General features: G+C 52.9%; 2 protein-coding genes across 4 annotated transcripts; both read right to left on the bottom strand.

The window, feature by feature from the left end:
* Positions 1-291: 291 nt before the first annotated feature.
* Sirt7 (sirtuin 7) lies at positions 292-8700 on the bottom strand. Of its 3 annotated transcripts, none has more exons than XM_004655053.2 (10): positions 8590-8700; positions 8382-8519; positions 8202-8306; positions 5095-5165; positions 4928-5000; positions 2905-3003; positions 2597-2833; positions 2397-2477; positions 2112-2218; positions 292-958 (listed from the first exon to the last, which is right to left on the bottom strand). In XM_004655053.2, the coding sequence occupies exons 1-10, from the start codon at positions 8683-8685 to the stop codon at positions 763-765; spliced, it is 1203 nt and encodes a 400-aa protein (XP_004655110.1). In that variant the 5' UTR covers positions 8686-8700; the 3' UTR covers positions 292-762. The 3 variants fall into 3 exon arrangements, with proteins under 3 accessions (XP_004655110.1, XP_045014627.1, XP_045014628.1); XM_045158693.1 differs by lacking the exon at positions 292-958 and adding an exon at positions 1030-1649; XM_045158692.1 differs by lacking the exons at positions 4928-5000; positions 5095-5165.
* Positions 8701-8811: 111 nt separating this feature from the next.
* On the bottom strand, positions 8812-17112 carry Mafg (MAF bZIP transcription factor G). The gene is made up of 3 exons (XM_045158775.1): positions 17002-17112; positions 13483-13546; positions 8812-13391 (listed from the first exon to the last, which is right to left on the bottom strand). Exons 2-3 carry the CDS (start codon positions 13516-13518, stop codon positions 12939-12941), a joined length of 489 nt encoding a protein of 162 aa, XP_045014710.1. The 5' UTR covers positions 13519-13546; positions 17002-17112; the 3' UTR covers positions 8812-12938.
* Positions 17113-17217: the final 105 nt, after the last annotated feature.

The raw sequence follows: 17217 nt of genomic DNA on the forward strand, positions 1-17217 counted from the left end.
AGGTCTGGGCCACGCGCCTCTGGCCCAGAGGTACCGCCCCCAGCAACCAATGGCCAGCGCCTCCCCACCACGGCCCCGCCCCCTGCAACTGCTAGCCAGGGCGCCTCACTTCACCTCACCTAACCTCACCTGGTGGAGGGAGGCAGGGCTAGTATGGCTGGCTAGTGGCGGGCTTGGCCACCAGGTCCTTAGTGAACACTCATAGGGACCCTCCCCAACAGGGGATAAAGCACGGACTTCGTGGTAGTGTCTGCTAGCCAGGCCACTCAGGGTGCGCACAGCACTCACTCAGACGCGAAGACAGAGTAGAGTTTAATAAGATCTGCTCAGAGCTTCGTATTGCCTGTGCAACACAGAAAAAATGTTTCTATAAAGTTAACACTTTTAATAAGAAGTAGTAGAAATAGCGGAGGTCCTGAGACTAGCCTGAGTGAGGTAAGGCAGCGAAGGCTCCTCTGCGGGCCAGCCCAGGAAAGCCCTGAGCTCTGTTCTCACTGAAAGGCCATGCTGCCACATCTTTCTAGAGGGGTTGATGGGAGGGAGGTGTCCTCGATGGTCAAGCCCATATTGGGGTACCACAGCAGTGCAAGGAGGCTTCCCACAAGGACAAATGGCTAAAAACATCACCGTGAAATGTCACCCCCAAGAGTTCACCCTATCCCATCAGTAGGTGGGGGATACCCTGGCCTTCAGGGTGACAATAGCCCCCCAAACAAGTCACAGCCATCTGCAAAGTGCCAATTGTTCTTCTTCAATAGCAGGCTATGTTTTCTTCCTTTTTGCACGCTTGGCACAGCCTCTGCCAAACCAACCCCCTAGGATTGGGGCTGAGCTAATCGGAGCCCCCCGGTCCCCAAGTGGGGCCTCCTCTCTGCTTCTGCTCAGCAACTTGCGGGTGTGGCTGCCTTCTTCACCAGCACGCAGAGGAGTGGCCAGGGAGAAGATGGGATCCTGCCACCTACCGAAAAGGAAAGGCGCGTCAAGTCAGTCCTAGAGCTTCTTGTCACAACCCGCCCGGGCATAGGAAAGCTGTCTGAGGTCACCTGCCATCCCTCCTCCTCCCACCTCCGGTCTTAATAATGGCTGCACTTTGCTCAGTAGCAGCTTCACTGTCACCACACTACAGAAGAGCTGCAGAAGGTAATCTTGGGTGGCAACTTGAAGGCCAGCGCCAACACTAGGTGGCCTCCCCAGTGTCTTATCCACCATTAGTGGGCCTGCACACGGGAGGAGGGGCACCAGCCCCTGGGCAGCTGTCTCCAGGGATGAGGTGCTTGCAATTCTGGGCCCCACCTTTCACTTGTATGGCTGTGGGCAGGTAGACCAGACACTCTCCCCTTCCCAGACTGCATGACAGGGACAAGAGGGAAGGCCAGCTGACTAGTGAGGCATGGCCTACAGACTACACCGTGAAGAAATCATGTGTCTGACTGAGATGTAGAACCACATATTAAAACGTAAGATACAGATAAGCACTGATAAAGAAAATGAGCTAAGTTAATGTAAAAAAAAAATACAGGACAGGATAGGCCCACGTCACAGAACACCATAAACATAACATACAAGAATTGCCAGGCCCAGAGGTGAAGGGATCCTTAATTTCTTGAACCCTTTGATTAAAAGAAGTTATTGATTTCCCCTATAAGACCCTGAAAATTCACAGAGAAAGAAAGTGTAAACTTTTCACTCAATACACACACCAAGTCTAAATTATCACAAATTCTGTATCAAGGCAATTTGTATAAGCTTCCCCCAAATATGCCAACTCCCCAAACCAAGGACACTGAGGTTCTGTCTGGCTGGAGTTGCACTGTCCTTACCCTTGTGGCTTTCCACCGGGGTTTGTCAGAAAGAAGGTGGAGAAATGTCATGTAGGACGCATGGTTAGACCCCTCTCCCTATGGTGATTCTGGGCCTCATCCCAGCCAGGTGGAAGTGTGTGCCCATGCACAGAACCTCAGCCAGTCTCTCTGAAGGGTACCACGCTCCAGCCACATTTCAAATAGCATATGCAACACCTCACAGCTTCCTCCACATTCAGCTCACAGAAGACAGACATGGCTCACCACACAGAGCAGCAGAGATGTGGAGGACATGCTGCTCTCACTCACCGGTTGTAGAGGGGGATCTCCAGGCCCAGCTCATCCATAAGGAGTCGCATTACTTCATCACATTTCCCATGAAGCTTCAAGGCAGCCCAATCATCCTTTGGAGTCCACTGAAGACAGGAAAGGTGGGTGAGGGTAACTCCCTATCCTTCCCAGTGTCCTGTCAGCCCTGTCCAGACATCTCTTGTATCTCTACAAGACCTCCAGGGTGCATGAATATGGCATGTCTCTCTGGCTCTTCTTACTTAAGGCCACGTCTAAGGAGGAAGTGCTCAGCATTCACGTTACCTGCAAGTTCACGATGTAGAGCTTGGGCCGCCGGCTTGGGGGCCTGGTCATGCACCAGAGGCGGGGATATTTCTTTAGTACCTATGGAGACAGACAACACTCGCAGGCTTGAGTCAGAGTCTAATGCAGGCTAGGTGGCTTTGGTAGGAGCAGCAGTAATGTACTCAATCCACAGTGAGAGCATAGCTGACAGCATGTACCTTCAAGCTGGACCCTAAACACAGAATCGTGTCTGCTTTGCTGGCAGCCTCAGTGGCTGCTTCCCAGTTCAGAGGCTGCCCCAATGTCCCCCTCTCCCCAAAGTGCACAATGGTGTCCCGGAGCTGAGTCCCACACTTATGGCAGGTCCGGCCTGTCTGGTGTCGGTGAAGGGCGGTACGCTCTGTCACATCAAATACTCGCACATACTCCCTGTTTGGGATACAGGAGGTGCAAACCTGAAGATAAGAGGACACAGTGAGTGGGATATACCTATCACCCAGGCCCTGTGCTCCCCAGGTCTGCTCACTTCAATATACATGTTCCCGTGGAGCTCCGAGATAGCAGTGCGTGGCAGCCCACTTCGCAGGTGTAGTCCATCACAGTTCTGAGACACCACATGCCGCACCTGGAGGGCAGAATATGATGCTAGTCAGCAAGTGGATGGGGAGTATGCTGCAGCAGTGACACTGTTCTGAGACCAGCCTGGCCAAGAGTTCCCACAACCAGGGGAACCGCAACCCAGGAGGGCCCTCTATTAGAGAAGGACCATGTTAGCCCACCAGCTTTGTTTTTGTTGAGGTAGGGGTCTCACTGTAGCCCAGATTGGCCTCAAACTCACAGCAATCATCCTATCGCTGTCTCCTGAGTGCTGGGACTCAGCACACAGGACCACACCCACCCAAGCCCTTTATTTTTCTTTAACTTTTTAAAAAATTTTATTTGAGAGAGATAGAGGAAGAGAGAGAGAGAGAGAATGGGTGCACCAGGGCCTCCAGCCACTGCAAACAAACTCCAGATGCATGCGCCACCTTGTGCATCTGGCTCCTGTGGGTACTGGGGAATCGAGCCTCGAACAGGGGTCCTTAGGCTTTACAGACAAGTGCTTAACCCCTAAACCATCTCACAAGCCCTAACCTTTTGTTTTTGTTTTTTTTAATCTTTTATTTACTTATTTGAGAGAGAGGAAGAGGCAGAGAGAGAGAGAGAGGGAGGGAGGGGGAGGGAGGGAGAGAGGGAGGGAGGGAGGGAGGGAGAGAATGGGCACGCCAGGGCCTCCAGCCACTGCAAAAAATTCCAGATGTAAGTGCCCCCTTGTGCATCTGGCTTATGTGGGTCCTGGAGAGTCAAACTGGGATCCTTTGGCTTTGCTGGCAAATGCCTTAACCACTATGCCATCTCTCCAGCCCAAACCTTTTTTTTTTAAATGGTTTTTCAAGGTAGGGTCTCACTCTAGCCCAGACTGACCTGGAATTCACTCTGTATTCTCAGGGTAGCCTTGAACTCATGGCGATCCTCCTACCTCTCTGTCTATGGACTGCCTGGGATTAAAGGTGTGTACCACCACACCCGCCTTTTTTTAAGACACACAGAGAGAATTGGTGCACAGGGCCTTGGCCACTGCAATTGCACTTCAGAAACTTGCGCCACCTGTTTGGCATGTGCAACCTTGGGCTTGCCTCACCTTTGTGTCTCTGGCTAATATGGTTTATAAAGAGTCAAACATGGGTCCTTAGGCTTTGCAGGCAACAGCCTTAACCACTAAGCCATCTTTCTTTCTTTTCTTTTTTTTTTTTTAATTGGAGAGAGAGAAAGAAAGAATGGGCATGCCAGGGCCTCTAGCCACTGCAAACGTTCTCCAGACGCATGCACCACCTTGTGCATTTGGCATACATGGGTATTGGGGAATTAAATATGAGTCCTTAGGCTTCACAGGCAAGCACCTTAACTGCTAAGCCCTCTCTCCAGCCCTAATACCTTTATTTTTGATTTTTAATATTTTTCTTTTTGCTATACTGGGGATTGAACTGAACCTTTCCCATACTAAGCAAGTGATCTACCACTTTTCCTTCTGAGACAGCTAAGTTGCCCAGGATGGCCACCATGCCCTGTTTCCCTACCAGCTTTGATGCGCTGGAAGCAGCCTGAAAAGTCTGGGAAGCAGCTTGGGGCTTTGGTGTGGTAAGGGCAGAGGTAGTTATCCTGCCTCAGATCAGTAACTTCTTGGGTCATTTTGCTTCAGGTCCTCCAGAGCCCGGCCAGATCTACCCCTGCCTCACTTGGATGCAGACGCTCAGCAGAGGAACGCTAAAGGGTTCTGATGAACCTCCCCTGCAGCTAGGAGGTTGTCCAAGGTCCCTGCACAAAACAAGATAAGCTGGAAGCTGGCCTTAAAGGATAGTTTAAGACAGGGATTGTCCTTTCTTCTTAAGAGAGAAAGCACAGCAGAGTCAAAAAGATGCCTGACCTGCCAGGGATTTTATCACAGGGTTGCCTGGGAGATGGAACACAGCCTCTTTCTTGGGCACTGAGGTATGGCTCTGAGCTCTTACCAGCTTTTGTTCATGCAAACGGGTGATGCTCATGTGGGTGAGGGTAGGCTCCGCCTCACTCAAGTCAGCAGCACTGGAGGGTGGAGAGGGAAGCAGAGGTGAGGGATTGAGTGAGGTCTGGCAGCCCCTACTCAACTATGTGGGAAAGCTACTCCTGAAGTGCTCACCTCACACTTCTCCCTTTCCGAAGCAGCGTCCATATTCCATTAGGGCCCCGGTAATCTGGGATAGAGGCTGCCTGCACATGAAGAGGTGGAGGGGAGAGGAGGGGAGGGAAAAGAAAGCACAGTGAAAGGGTGTCACCACAGGTACTAAAGAAACCCGCAAATGGGGCAAGTCATGTTCCAGGTGGTCCTTCTCCTTCTACTGCTGACTGCCTGACCCCCAGTGGGATATGCCCAGTGTAGCCCTTTCTGTCTACCCAGACTTCCCATTCCTGTCTGGCCTAGTTAATTCTTCTAGGCTCCATGGAACCTCGTTCCAGGAGCAGTAAGCACAAACCTGAGCTTTGTGGTCACACCTGTCCCCCACACTAAGGAATGCAGTGGTCAGGTTCACCAGCGTCCCCAGGAAGAGGCCTAGTGCTCAAGTAATGTTTAGCAGATGATAAGCTCCCAAGTGGGAACACACCTCTACCCAAAAATCTGTATTCTCCCAAGTGGTGTACAAGCACTTGGAATTTGTTTGCAGTGGGGCAAGAAGACCTGCCTGTACACCTATACTTCCTTATCTTCTCTCTTGTTCTCTTACAAATACAAATGTAAATAAAAATATGTATGTCTCTCTATATATACATACATATATATGTATATTTTTTTTAATTTATCTATTTATTTTTTGGTTTTTCAACATAGAGTCTCACTCTGGCCCAGGCTGACTTGGAATTAATTAACTGTGCACTCTCAGAGTGGCCTTGAACTCATGGCGATCCTTGTACCTCTGCCTCCCAAGTGCTGGGATTAAAGATGTGTGCCCAGCTCCTTGCAAATATATATATATATATATATACACACACACACACACACACACACACACATACATATATACATATACATATATATATATATGTATATGTATATATGTATGTGTGTGTATATATATATAAAGGACCTGGACTGGAGAGATGGATCAGTGGTTAAGGTGCTTGCCTACAAACTCTAATGACCCAGGTTCAATTTCCTAGTACCCTTGTAAAGCCAGATTCACAAGCATGTGTCTGGAGTTCATTTGCAGTAGCTGGAGGCCCTGACATGCCCATTCTCTCTTTCTCTCTCTGTCAAATAAATAAAATATTTTTAAAAGTGAGTTAGAGGCCACCCTGAGAATACAGAGTGAATTCCAGGTCAGTCTGTGCTAGGGTGAGACCCTACCTTGAAAAACAAACAACAACAACAAAAAACTTGTATCCTGAAGTTTCAAATAGTTATCAGTCTACCTTAACATACACAAAATAACCTCTGCAGACAAGATAAACATCTGATTTCCCAAGTTTCTAAACTGTTGAACCACAATTATCCCAAGAGAAGGGAAGACAAAGCATGTGCAGCCCAGGACTCTGCTTGCTCATGTGGGTAAGCCCCTTACGGTTACTCGTGCTTCAACTCAGAAAAGTGCTCAGCTTGACCAGTCATCTGTCACATTCAAGAAAGGAACCTAGCTAGGCATGGAGGCACATGCCTTTAATCCCAGCACATGGAAGAGGTAGGAGGATCACCTCGAGTTTGAAGCCACCCTGAGACTACATAGTGAATTTTTTCAGCCTGGGCTAGAGCAAAACCCAACCTCAAGAAAACAAAATTAAGACAGGCGTAGTGGCTCATGACTTTAAACTCTGCACTCAGGAGGAAGAGGTAGGAGGATTGCCATGAGTTCAAGACCACCTTGACACTACATAGTAAATTCCAAGTCAGGCTGGACTAGAATTAAACACTACCTCAAAATAAATAAATAATAAATAAATAAATAAATGGAACCTCGGGGGATGGGGAAATGGCTTAGCAGCTACAGGTGCTTGCTTGTTTGCACTGTATGCTGGCCTGGGTTCAATTCCCCAGTATCCACAAATAACCAGATGCACAAAGTGGCACATAAGTCTGGAGTTTATTTATTTGTAGCAACAAGAAGCCTTGGCACACCCATACTCTCTCTCTCCTAAAAGTAATAAATTAATTAAAAATAAAAAAGAAAGGAACTTCAAACAGTAAGGCCTAGATTAAACTGACAGGGATGCCATCACTGTAAAGTCATGACTGGAATTTCACATGTGGCTGTGGAGGGCTGGGCCCCAAAACTTATGTGCAAGTGCTACATATCAGGGCAGCAGATACTCCTTACACTGCTACTGTCCTCAGCTATCTGTTAGGAGTGCCTCCCATCTTGAGAAACCAAAATGGCGGGCGGGGGGGGCGCGGGGAGAGGGACAGAGAGAGAGGGAGGGAGGGAGAGTGGGAGGGAGAGGGGGGGAGAGAGGGAGAGAAAGAATGCAAGAGTGCACCGTGATCTCTTGCCACTGCAAACTCCAGACACATGTATCACTGGGCGTCTGCCTTTACGTGGGTACTAGGAAATTGAAGCCAGGCCATCATACTTTGCAACCAAGACCTTTTAACTTGCTAAGTCACTCATCAGCCCACTTTGTTGTTGTTTTCAAGGTTGGATCTCACTCTAGCTCAGGCTGATCTGGAACTCACTTTGTAGACCCAGGCTGGACTCGAACTCACAGAGATCCGCCTACCTCTGCCTCCCAAGTGCTGAGATTAAAGGTGTGTGCCACCATGCCCCACACCACTTTTTTTTTTTTCTTTTTAATGTAGCTCGGATGTCCTACTATATAGTCCAGTCTTGTCTCAAACTCTCCATCTTCCTGCCTCCACCTTGTGAATGTAGGTCATAGGTTTAGGCTCCCACATTATCTTGTCCAGCTTTCTATTTGTTTGTGTTCAAGGTAGGGCAAGCATAACAAGTGGGGGACCAGCAGACAGTAGAGTTCATCTGCCCACATAATCTGGGTCAATTAATTGGCCTGCTTTAAGAGGGAGGTACCAGCAGATAGTCGGCTACTATGCCCTATCACTCTTCATTTTTGTCTTTAACTGGCTATAACCCAAGCTAAGTGTTTGCCGTAATTAACTCTTAACTGAGTCGTTTTGGGTCTGAGTCAGGAAGACATCTTGAAGCTCCCTGACAGCTGCGATGGTTAGTTATCAACTCCAGCACAGTACCCTGTCCGAGTAAGTCTCCCAGAAGGGGGCACCCCATGCCTGCCCCAGCCTACCGTGCTGATCCCTGCGCCCGTGTAGACAACCAAGTACTTGGCGTTGCGGACGGCTCCGGCCAGTTCCTGGACTTTCCTCCGCAGCTCCTCCGGATCATCGCACACCTGCCGGGAGCCGGGACTGGTCACCCTGCCCGCCGCCAGCCGTCCGCCACCCGCCGCCCGCCGCGCGGGACTCGCCTCCTCCTGTCGCCGCTTGAGGCCCTCCCGCCGCCGGCTCCGGCCCTGCAGCTCGGTCACCAGGTCCTCGCTCTCGGCCAGCAGCCGGCCCTCCTCGGCGCTGCGCTCCGTCGCCGCCTTCCTCAGGATGCGCGACACCTGCGGGCGGGCGGGCGGGCGGTGAGTGACGGTACGCGCGGGCGCAGGCGCGGGGAAGGGGGCGGCCTACCTGGCGGAGGCGCTCCCGCTGCTGCTCCTCCCGCAGTCTCCGGACCCGCTCCGCAGCCTTGCGCTCCGAGCGGCTCAGACCGCCACCGGCTGCCATCGCTCCCTGAACGGCGCTTCCGGCTTCCGCTTCCGCCTCGCCTAGCAGCAGCGCCGGAGCATGCGCGCACCCGCCCCGCCCCACCCCTTCCGGTCGCGCCCCTCTCCCCCAAAAAGCACCTGCAGGTCTCTTTAAAAGGCGTTTATTGATCATATACAAAATAAAGAAAACCTTATATATCACAAACATACACTATGTACAGCAATAAATACCCGGGGGACCAGGCCCAGCGCCGCCCCTCTTGGACAATAATTTAGCAATAAATACTGTGTAGGGCACGGGTGGGCACCAAGGCTGTTGCCCACTGAGGCCAGGCTCCTAACTGCCCCCCACGCCGGTACAGAAATCTAGGCCTCACCTCGTAGCCTAAAGACCCTACACAGGTGCAGGGGCCTGGGCCTCACCTTGTTGCCTGACCTCAGCCCTTCCTCATTTAGGTCTTTAAGGACCCCATCCCATCCCAGAGTACCCCTACTAGACCCCTGGCTTTAGCCCGGCAGGGCAGGCAGGGACTGGCCAACTCCACTTGGACACACCTCTCAGCACCAGGAGACCAACAGAGCTGGATACACAGTAGCCCTTGTCCTGTTGCCCTAAGTTGCCAGGAGAAGGCTTTCAGTACCCACTCCTGTTTGGTTAAAGGCTTCAGGGACTAGCAAATGGAGGAGAAGGGAGGAAAGACAGGGCTGAGACATGAGGTTGCTGGAGGGGCCAAAAGCCCAAATGGAGTCACCAAGAACAGGAAGGTTTCATGTCAGGGACTCTCTGAAACATGCTTCCTCAGATTCCAGAGACACCCATGCTCTCAATGTTGCTGCTCCAGGGACAGGGTACAAACATGTACAGCTGGTGCAGCCCATGCCCAGGACACACGCCAGAAACAGAGCAGGCCACAAGAAGCTCTGGCACAACTCTGCCTGTGTGTGGCACTGATTCTGTCCTCTGCTCTCCACAACAGCTCCAAAACCAGACAGGCAACGGGAAGGTGAAAACATGCCAAGAGGAATTATTCAGTGGCTTCTGGGGAAAAAAAATCGTTAATGTGTTGGTTCCTTTCACCAAACCACAGCCTAAAAAAGTGACTCAGAGGATCCCAGAGCGGAAACAGTGCAGCAGGCTGTGGCTCAGGCGTCCCAGCTGTGGATGGGAACTTTGGCCAAGTCACCACACCAGAGAGGAAGGGCGCAGGGACGTAGCTTCTCCATCTCAAAGCTGGCTTTAGCCTAGCAGACAAACTCCGGCCCTAGACAGATGGCTGCTAACACTCTACACAGACCTGAAAGGTGAACCAAGAAGGCTGCAGGGAGGCCTGGCGACTTCAGTGCCCTCAGCATATGATTTAGTGTGCCCACTGAATCCCTGAGCCAATGGTGCACCACCCATCAGCAGCCAGAGATGGGGTGGGGAGCTCCCTAGGGCCACACACCAAAAGCTGACCCATTCTGTGTGGGGTTTTCTCTAAAATCTAAGTGTCCCATGTCACAACAGGGAAAGAGATGGGACAAAGTCAAGGTAGGAAAGAAGTCACACATGGTTTACTTGGCGGACAAGTTTGGGAGACCTGGCCTTAGCCAAAGCCTCTCCATTCGCTGTGTCTCATAAAAGTTGCAGGAACACAACACCCCACAGCAGGAAAATGGAATTAACAAGGATCAGAAAGACAGCCAACAGTCACACCTGGACACAGGATCTACTGTCTAGAAATCAAGGTTAAGGGAAAAGGAGTGCCATTGCAAGACTGGCTTGACAGGGCACAGGAACACTCCTCAGATCCAAGGACAGTTGCTGCAAACTCAAAAACCAAGAAAGGAAGCATGGCCTTACCAACTCATCAAGAAGCTTCGATAAACCCAAAATCTACCACTTCTGTCAGCATGTGCCCCACAGCCTCAACCTCCTCTTCCCAGCATGCTGAAGTCTTGTATCTGGACAGCATGCTCCATGATGCATGACCTCCAGTCAGGACCAAAGAACATGGAAAGCCTGTTCCTGGCCCTCCTCCAGGGATGGGCAGGATCCAATGCTGTTGCCACACACAGTATCAGTAACCCATCTGAAATCAGTAGAAAACCAGATTTGGGAGTGTGTGATGAACCCAAAATTACCATCTGCAACAGCCTTGGGCAGTAATGGGAGTGTCTGAGCACCTTAAACCAAAGCCCACCAAGGTAAATACGACTGAAAGAAGCCCTGCTCCCAAAACACTGCATGTTGGTTCAAGCTGGATGAAAACTGCTGCCGAGGGGAAGGTGTCAGGCCACAGTATTCTTTTCACCAGACCATATTCTGTGCTTTACAGGGGTCGAGAGGCCCCAGAGAAGACATCAGCAATGCCAGTAAGAAGCCAAGGGTCACAGAGCCAGGTAGGACTATATAGACTCTTACAAGTGGGGACCTGCCCATGAGGAACATCCTGAATCAAGTCTGGAAGGTGGGCAGCCTCTACTGTGTAGCTGGGCAGGGAGGGGAGCTTGGACCCTGCAAGAAGCACCTCCAAGTTGAGCAGCGGATCCCTGGAAGACACAGATCCCAAAGGGAGGCAGAAAGCTCAGAGCCAAGAGCTACGACGGCTGGGAAGAAACAGACCTGGCCCTGGAGTCAAAGCCCTTGTCCAACAATGGTGAAGGCCTCCAGGCCCTCACAGTGAGTCAGGGAAGAATGGGCCACCTCAAGCGGGGCCCTTGACCACCCTGCCTGGAAAGCAACACCCCACAGCATAGGATCAGTTCAAGATAAGTGGGCAGTAGAATTCAAACCCACAAGGTAGGCCCAATTTAAAGCCTAGAGAAACAAAACTGAGGCCAGAAGGAAGACATCCAGGGACAGGAAGGCCATAGCCCTATGGGCACCACCACAGTGATTCCTTGGTTCCTGCAATGCCACCATCCAGGGCCAGGATAGTGGATGTGGACGCAGCATGGGTGACCAAGACAGCTCCCAATTTTACCGACACTGCCCTAGATCCACACATAGCCAAGGCTCAGAGGGACCAAGCACTGAGGAATGGGACAGGTGCATTAGAAGGTGGGCTAGCAGGTTGTCCCCAATGCTCCAAAAGAGCTGATGCTGCTTGGGACCCCAGATCCAGCAAGCCAGCAGAAGCAAAAACACAACCAAATCCAAAAAACAAACACAACACACAAGGGACAGCCACAGGTCAAAGGTCACCAGAAGCACCAGCACTTTACGGCTGCACAAAACCTCACCAGGCACGGACGACACCACGGCACCGGCAAGAGACGGAAGCAGGAAGGGCAAAGGAGTAAGTCACTTTCGGTACAATTGCAAAAGAGATATCAAAGAGGACAGCCTCTGGTCGGCTCGCAGCTTGGCTTTTTTTTTTTTTTCCTTTTTTTAAACTAAGTTTTATAAGTAATGTCATTAACTCTGTGTATAAAAACTAAACTTCAACAGCCACAGAGCTGTCCCTAAGTTTACAAGAAAGGGATTTTTTTTTAACTAGCAAAGTTTCTATTATACTTTCTTCCCTTTTCCATTTATATGGTCAAATGTTGTTTTTTGTTTCTTAAAGACAATTTTATAAATACTCTGCAGCTCTTTTTTTCTCTTTAGCTCTTAAACATATAATTTAATAACTTTGTAAAAGGAACCTCTTTTTAAATAAAGGGCTATATAACCACACAAATAGGTCATGTAAACAGTGACACCGGACCCATCGCAGGACGCACTGACACTCTCCACACACGCACACAGCCAGTGATTTGGTCTTACTTCAGTGCACTATGCCAGGCTCCAGCACCATGTTTCCTGCCCCAGTTCCCACCCACAGGGCCTTCGAGGACATCCTACTCTTCAGTGTGCTGCTGGGCCAAGCTGAGCGACTCACTGGCATCTGAAGAGAAAGTCCTCAAGTCCCATTCCAGACTAGCAGCCTGCAGGTCACCCAAGAGGGGAAGGCAGACCTAAGGCCCAGTGCACTTGACCACTTGCGTTCTCGTCCACTCCCACAGTGCCCACTCTAGACTCCTAGCCTGCATGGCCTTAGTACAAAGGGGTTAGGGACAACCCAACATCACTGTTGAACTGACCAATCCCAACGTACAAAACACACGCATGACGACAAGGATGATATCAAAGGGGCTCAGCCCAGCGCCCCTGGGGTACAGGTTGTGCTTTGTAGGGAAAGGAGGAGGGGAAAGAGGGAAAGGGAGAAGTGAGGAAGAGGGACAGGGCTGCCACTTTGCCACATGTCTAACGGCCCTTAAAGACCCTCCTGCCAATTGCACACATCCCTACGATCGAGCATCCGTCTTGGACTTTACTATTGTGATGACACTGGTGGCAGCCACCTTGCCAGGGACCAGAGGCCCCAGACTGGTAGCAAGAGGGCCCCGAGCTGGGGCCACGGGGCTGCGGGCCACGGTCCTGGCGAAGTTCTGCAGGGCCTCATACTTTGAGCGCAGGGCATCGAGCTCTAGCTTCATGCTGGCGTTCTCAGAGGCCAGCTTCTCCACCTCCTGCTGGAGCTCCGCCTTCTGCTTCTCCAGCTCCTCCTTCTGTGTCACCCTCTTCACTCGGCAACTGGCAGCGTACCCACGGTTCTTGAGTGTGCGGCGGCGCTGTTTCAGCTGGATGATCTCCTCCTTGGACAGGCCCCGCAGGTGCTGGTTCAGCTCACGCACCGACATGGTCACCAGCTCCTCATCCGTCAGGCTGGTGCCATTCTCGCCTGGCTCCCGCTTCACCTGGGGTAGCACAGCACAAAGGGTCACAACTGAGCAGGAGCACCTACCCCAAAACACCTCAGCCCCAGCCTACCCATGCCTGCCCGCTCACCTTCAAGGCCTTGTTTCCTTTACTGGGGGTCGTCATAACCCGGAGGGCACAGTGGGCAGGCACTCTGCAAGACACAGAGGCAATGTCAGGACCCTGCAGACTTCTTCACAGCCCTCCAGGGAGCTTGCTGCCCAGAACTCAGTCCCCAGAGCCTTGCCCCTCACTCTTGGGGGCTCTTCCCCTAGAAACCCAGGTGGCAAGTCAGAGAGATGTGACTGGGGAAGGAGAACTGAAGGCTGTGAGGAGGCAGAAGCAAGACAAAGGGGCAGGGGGAGAGATTAGAAGGACTGGGCTGCGGGAGGGGCAAGCCTAGAAGGAAGCGGAGCTTTAAAAATAACCCCAGTGCTGCCCCAGAGCGCACTGTTCCTGCGAGTCACGCTGACTCAGCACATCACCTCCCTCCTTTTTTTCCCTCCCTCCCAGAGCTGTTCTCTAGCTTCAGAGGCCAGCCAACAGCTCCCCAGGAGACCTGCTGCTGGGGCCAACAGCAGGTGAGGGTCAACCAGGGATCCTGTGCATGTGTACCCGGGTCCAACTTCCTATAGCCACCTTCCTAAGTTGGCCTGAGATGAAGTCCTGGGGGCTGCCCCTGCACTCTGACAGAAAGAGGAGTGTGAGTTCCTTCACCCAGGTGGCAGAGAATCCCACCCAGACCCCTCCAGTTCTCCCCACCCACTTTCTCCACAGATGGAGTAACCATCCTGTGGCTTTGAGTTGCAGCATCTTCTGTCCCTGCCCCACCCAACCCAAGGTGTTTCCTCAAGGGCCCCCACAATTAGTGGGGGTACTGCCCAGCTGGAGGCAGGGAGAAGTCAGATTCTGCAGGTCACTGACTGTTCTCTGCTGCCTAGGGTCAGTGACCACAGGGCTAGCGAACAAAAGCAAGAGTGTCACTTCTCACACACTCAGCTGCCCCTCTGGCACAGAATCCTCACTTTTAGCTTCCTAAAGCTCTGCCAATGACTTTTTTTGTACATCTAGTCTGAAGAATTCTCACTTAGTCTGGTCCCACTGGCAAGGATCCCTCCCCCACCACCCAATGCTACAACTCCTCCTACCCAGGTTAGATGTAGGGAGATCAGGAACTGCAAGTAGAAGGAGGGGGTGGCACTTCTTCCTTTCATCGGTATCGGGAGTAAAGTGTGGGTTAGGAAGGCAGAGGCACGTGCTTCCATTACAGTAGAGACCCCACCATACCTAGCTTTGCATAGGAAGGAAAGGCTGCAGGCAAGGAAGGAAGGAAAACCAGATACACTTCCTTCTCCAGGGCCAGGCCACCAAGAGTATCTCAGAGGCAAGAATCCTTCCAGATCAAGGAGCAGGAGGTCTGAGCTAGTGGTCTGAAGGTTCTCGGGGAATCTGTCTTTCCTACAAATTGTACTCATGCGCACTCAGGAGCCTAGTGCCGTTAGCCCAGCTTGAGCACATACAGGTCAAGGTGAGGGAGGATGCCCTAGAAGGGGTTCCCCCCCACCAGACTGCTGAGCAGTGACAATGGGGACTTCCTGAGATCACACAAAAGTGCCGAGTTTAGTGGCTGGGAGCTGAAAAGTGCCTCCTCAACAGATTTCACCCTCTACAGAAGGCCTGAACTCAGCACAAGTGCAGCCAATTGCCTTATCAAAGGTAGGTGTGTGTGTGTGTGTGTGTGTGTGTGTGTGTGTGTGTGTGTTTGCTCGCGAGCGCGCACGGTGGAGGAGGGGCTAGTCTCAGCAAAGCCAGTTCTTTTTTTCTGCTCTGCCTGGCCTCTGTCAACCTAGGGACACACAGACTGAAAAGTTGGGGGTGGGAGATGACCTGAGGGGTGTCTCATAGGGCACCTTACGGAGCCTGAGGAGGGAAGATCAGAGAGGCTTGGATGAACAAGACTAGATCTCCCGCATCTCCACTCTCCCTCCATGTCCTGACAGCTGGTTAGACAGGGGCCTTGGGATCTTTCCCACATAGGCTTATGAGGAGAAATAGATGGGAACAAGATACCAAAGGGTCCTGGGCCATCCTCAGGCTGAAAGTCAGACAGAACAGGTTTGGAGAGCTCTATCCCCAGGACCAAACTCCAGTCTGGACACTAGCCCCCAAAAGACAGTGACTTGCCTTCAACCTTGCCCACAAACCTCAGTGCAGGAGCAGCCTGGCCTCTAGCACCCTAAACACCAGATCTCCAGGGGCTTTCAGCTACTGACATTTGAAAAGGAGTTAAAACTTAATGTCCACTGGGGCACACATGACTGCAAAAACTTAAAACATCCTTCTGGAACCCTGCGTTTTCATAAGGCATAAAATTCCACTCCAAGTAAAAACATCTGGCTTTACAGGAAGCCTCAGAGCTCAGTGAGCATGTGAGGGTGCTGCAGATGTTGGGAGGGAAACCCTGAGGGAAAATCACAAGTCAACCTAAGACGGCCATGAAACCTTGGACAACAAGAGCAGCACAGAAGGGGCACTTATGAACTTCCATCATCCTAAGTGTTTAGTTAACATCCATACAGCTAAGGAAAGGTGGCTCGGGCCACTGTCATTTCCCAAGAGTATCCAGCCACCAGGACAGATAGATTCTCAGCAGGTCACACTTTTCACTGAGACCCCACACATTTCTAATGGGGACAACTTTGGGATGACTGGAAATTGCATTCTTCCACCCCATTCCTGCAACCCAAAGCTCCCACTAGATCATTTTCCTCCCATTTTCAGCTTCCTGATAAAGCTGCCCCGCTCCCTCCATGCCGCACACCCCTTTCTCCCAGCCTTTTGGTCCGTGGCCTGCCAGCCAGATTACTCAAAGGAAAGCCAGAGTCTCAGATCAGCTGGTTCGGCCCACCTAAGCTCCTCCCCTCCGCACACTCAGAGCTTTTTCCCAGTTTGGGGAGCTGCCCCAGGCGTGGGCTCTGGGCCAGATGCCCGAGGCGAGCCCGTGAGAGGTGCACAGTCCCGGGGCTTCCTCTTCCACCCCGGGAAAAACCTGCGGTGTGCCCCGACTCCTGCCTCCTCGGGGGCGCCAGCCTTCGCCAAACTTAAACAGAGCCCCGGCTACGGACCGACCCCTCCAGCGCGCACCTTGCCTGCCTGCCGGCCTTGCCCCGGCCCCCGCCCGACGTCGGCAGGAGCACCGAGTGACCTCATGCTGATGACTCAGCACGTCTCCTCTGGGCTCGCACGCGCGTGGCGAGCCCGAGCCGCGCAGCACGGTCTTCCCGCCGCCGCCGCCGCCCCGGCTGCCGCCCGCCCGGGACCCCGCCCGCCGGCGCGCGGCGGACACCTGATGAGTCAGCAGCCGGGCGCGGGCCCGCGCACTCGGCCGGCCGCACCCCGCCCTTCCCCGCGTGGGGCACCCGGGGTCCGCGCGCCCGCCCGTCCCGGCCTCGCCGTCGCCCAGCCCACCCGCACCCGTGCGGCACGGGCGAAGAACTGTCGGTCTCCCGACGGCAGGGCGCTCGAGGCGCGGGCCGCCGAGGGGTGCGTGGCCGAGCGGCAGCCAGGCCCCGCCGCCCACACCGCCCCGGCCCCGCGCCGCGCACTCACCACACTGCGGGCCCGGGCGGGCCGAGGCGGGGCCGCACGCGCTCCGGGACCGCGCGGGGCTGGGGCCGGCGTGAGGGGTCCTGGCCTGGAGCTAAGGGGACTGGCCGCCTAGGCGGGCCGAGCACGCTGGGAAGGCCGGGCCGGACCGGGCTCGGGATCCGCCGCCGCCGCCGCCGCCGCCGCCGCCGCTCCTCAGACGTCACATGATGTTTGGTC

The sequence above is a fragment of the Jaculus jaculus genome, chromosome 9 (genome assembly GCF_020740685.1).
Source record: "Jaculus jaculus isolate mJacJac1 chromosome 9, mJacJac1.mat.Y.cur, whole genome shotgun sequence".
NCBI lineage: Eukaryota > Metazoa > Chordata > Mammalia > Rodentia > Dipodidae > Jaculus > Jaculus jaculus.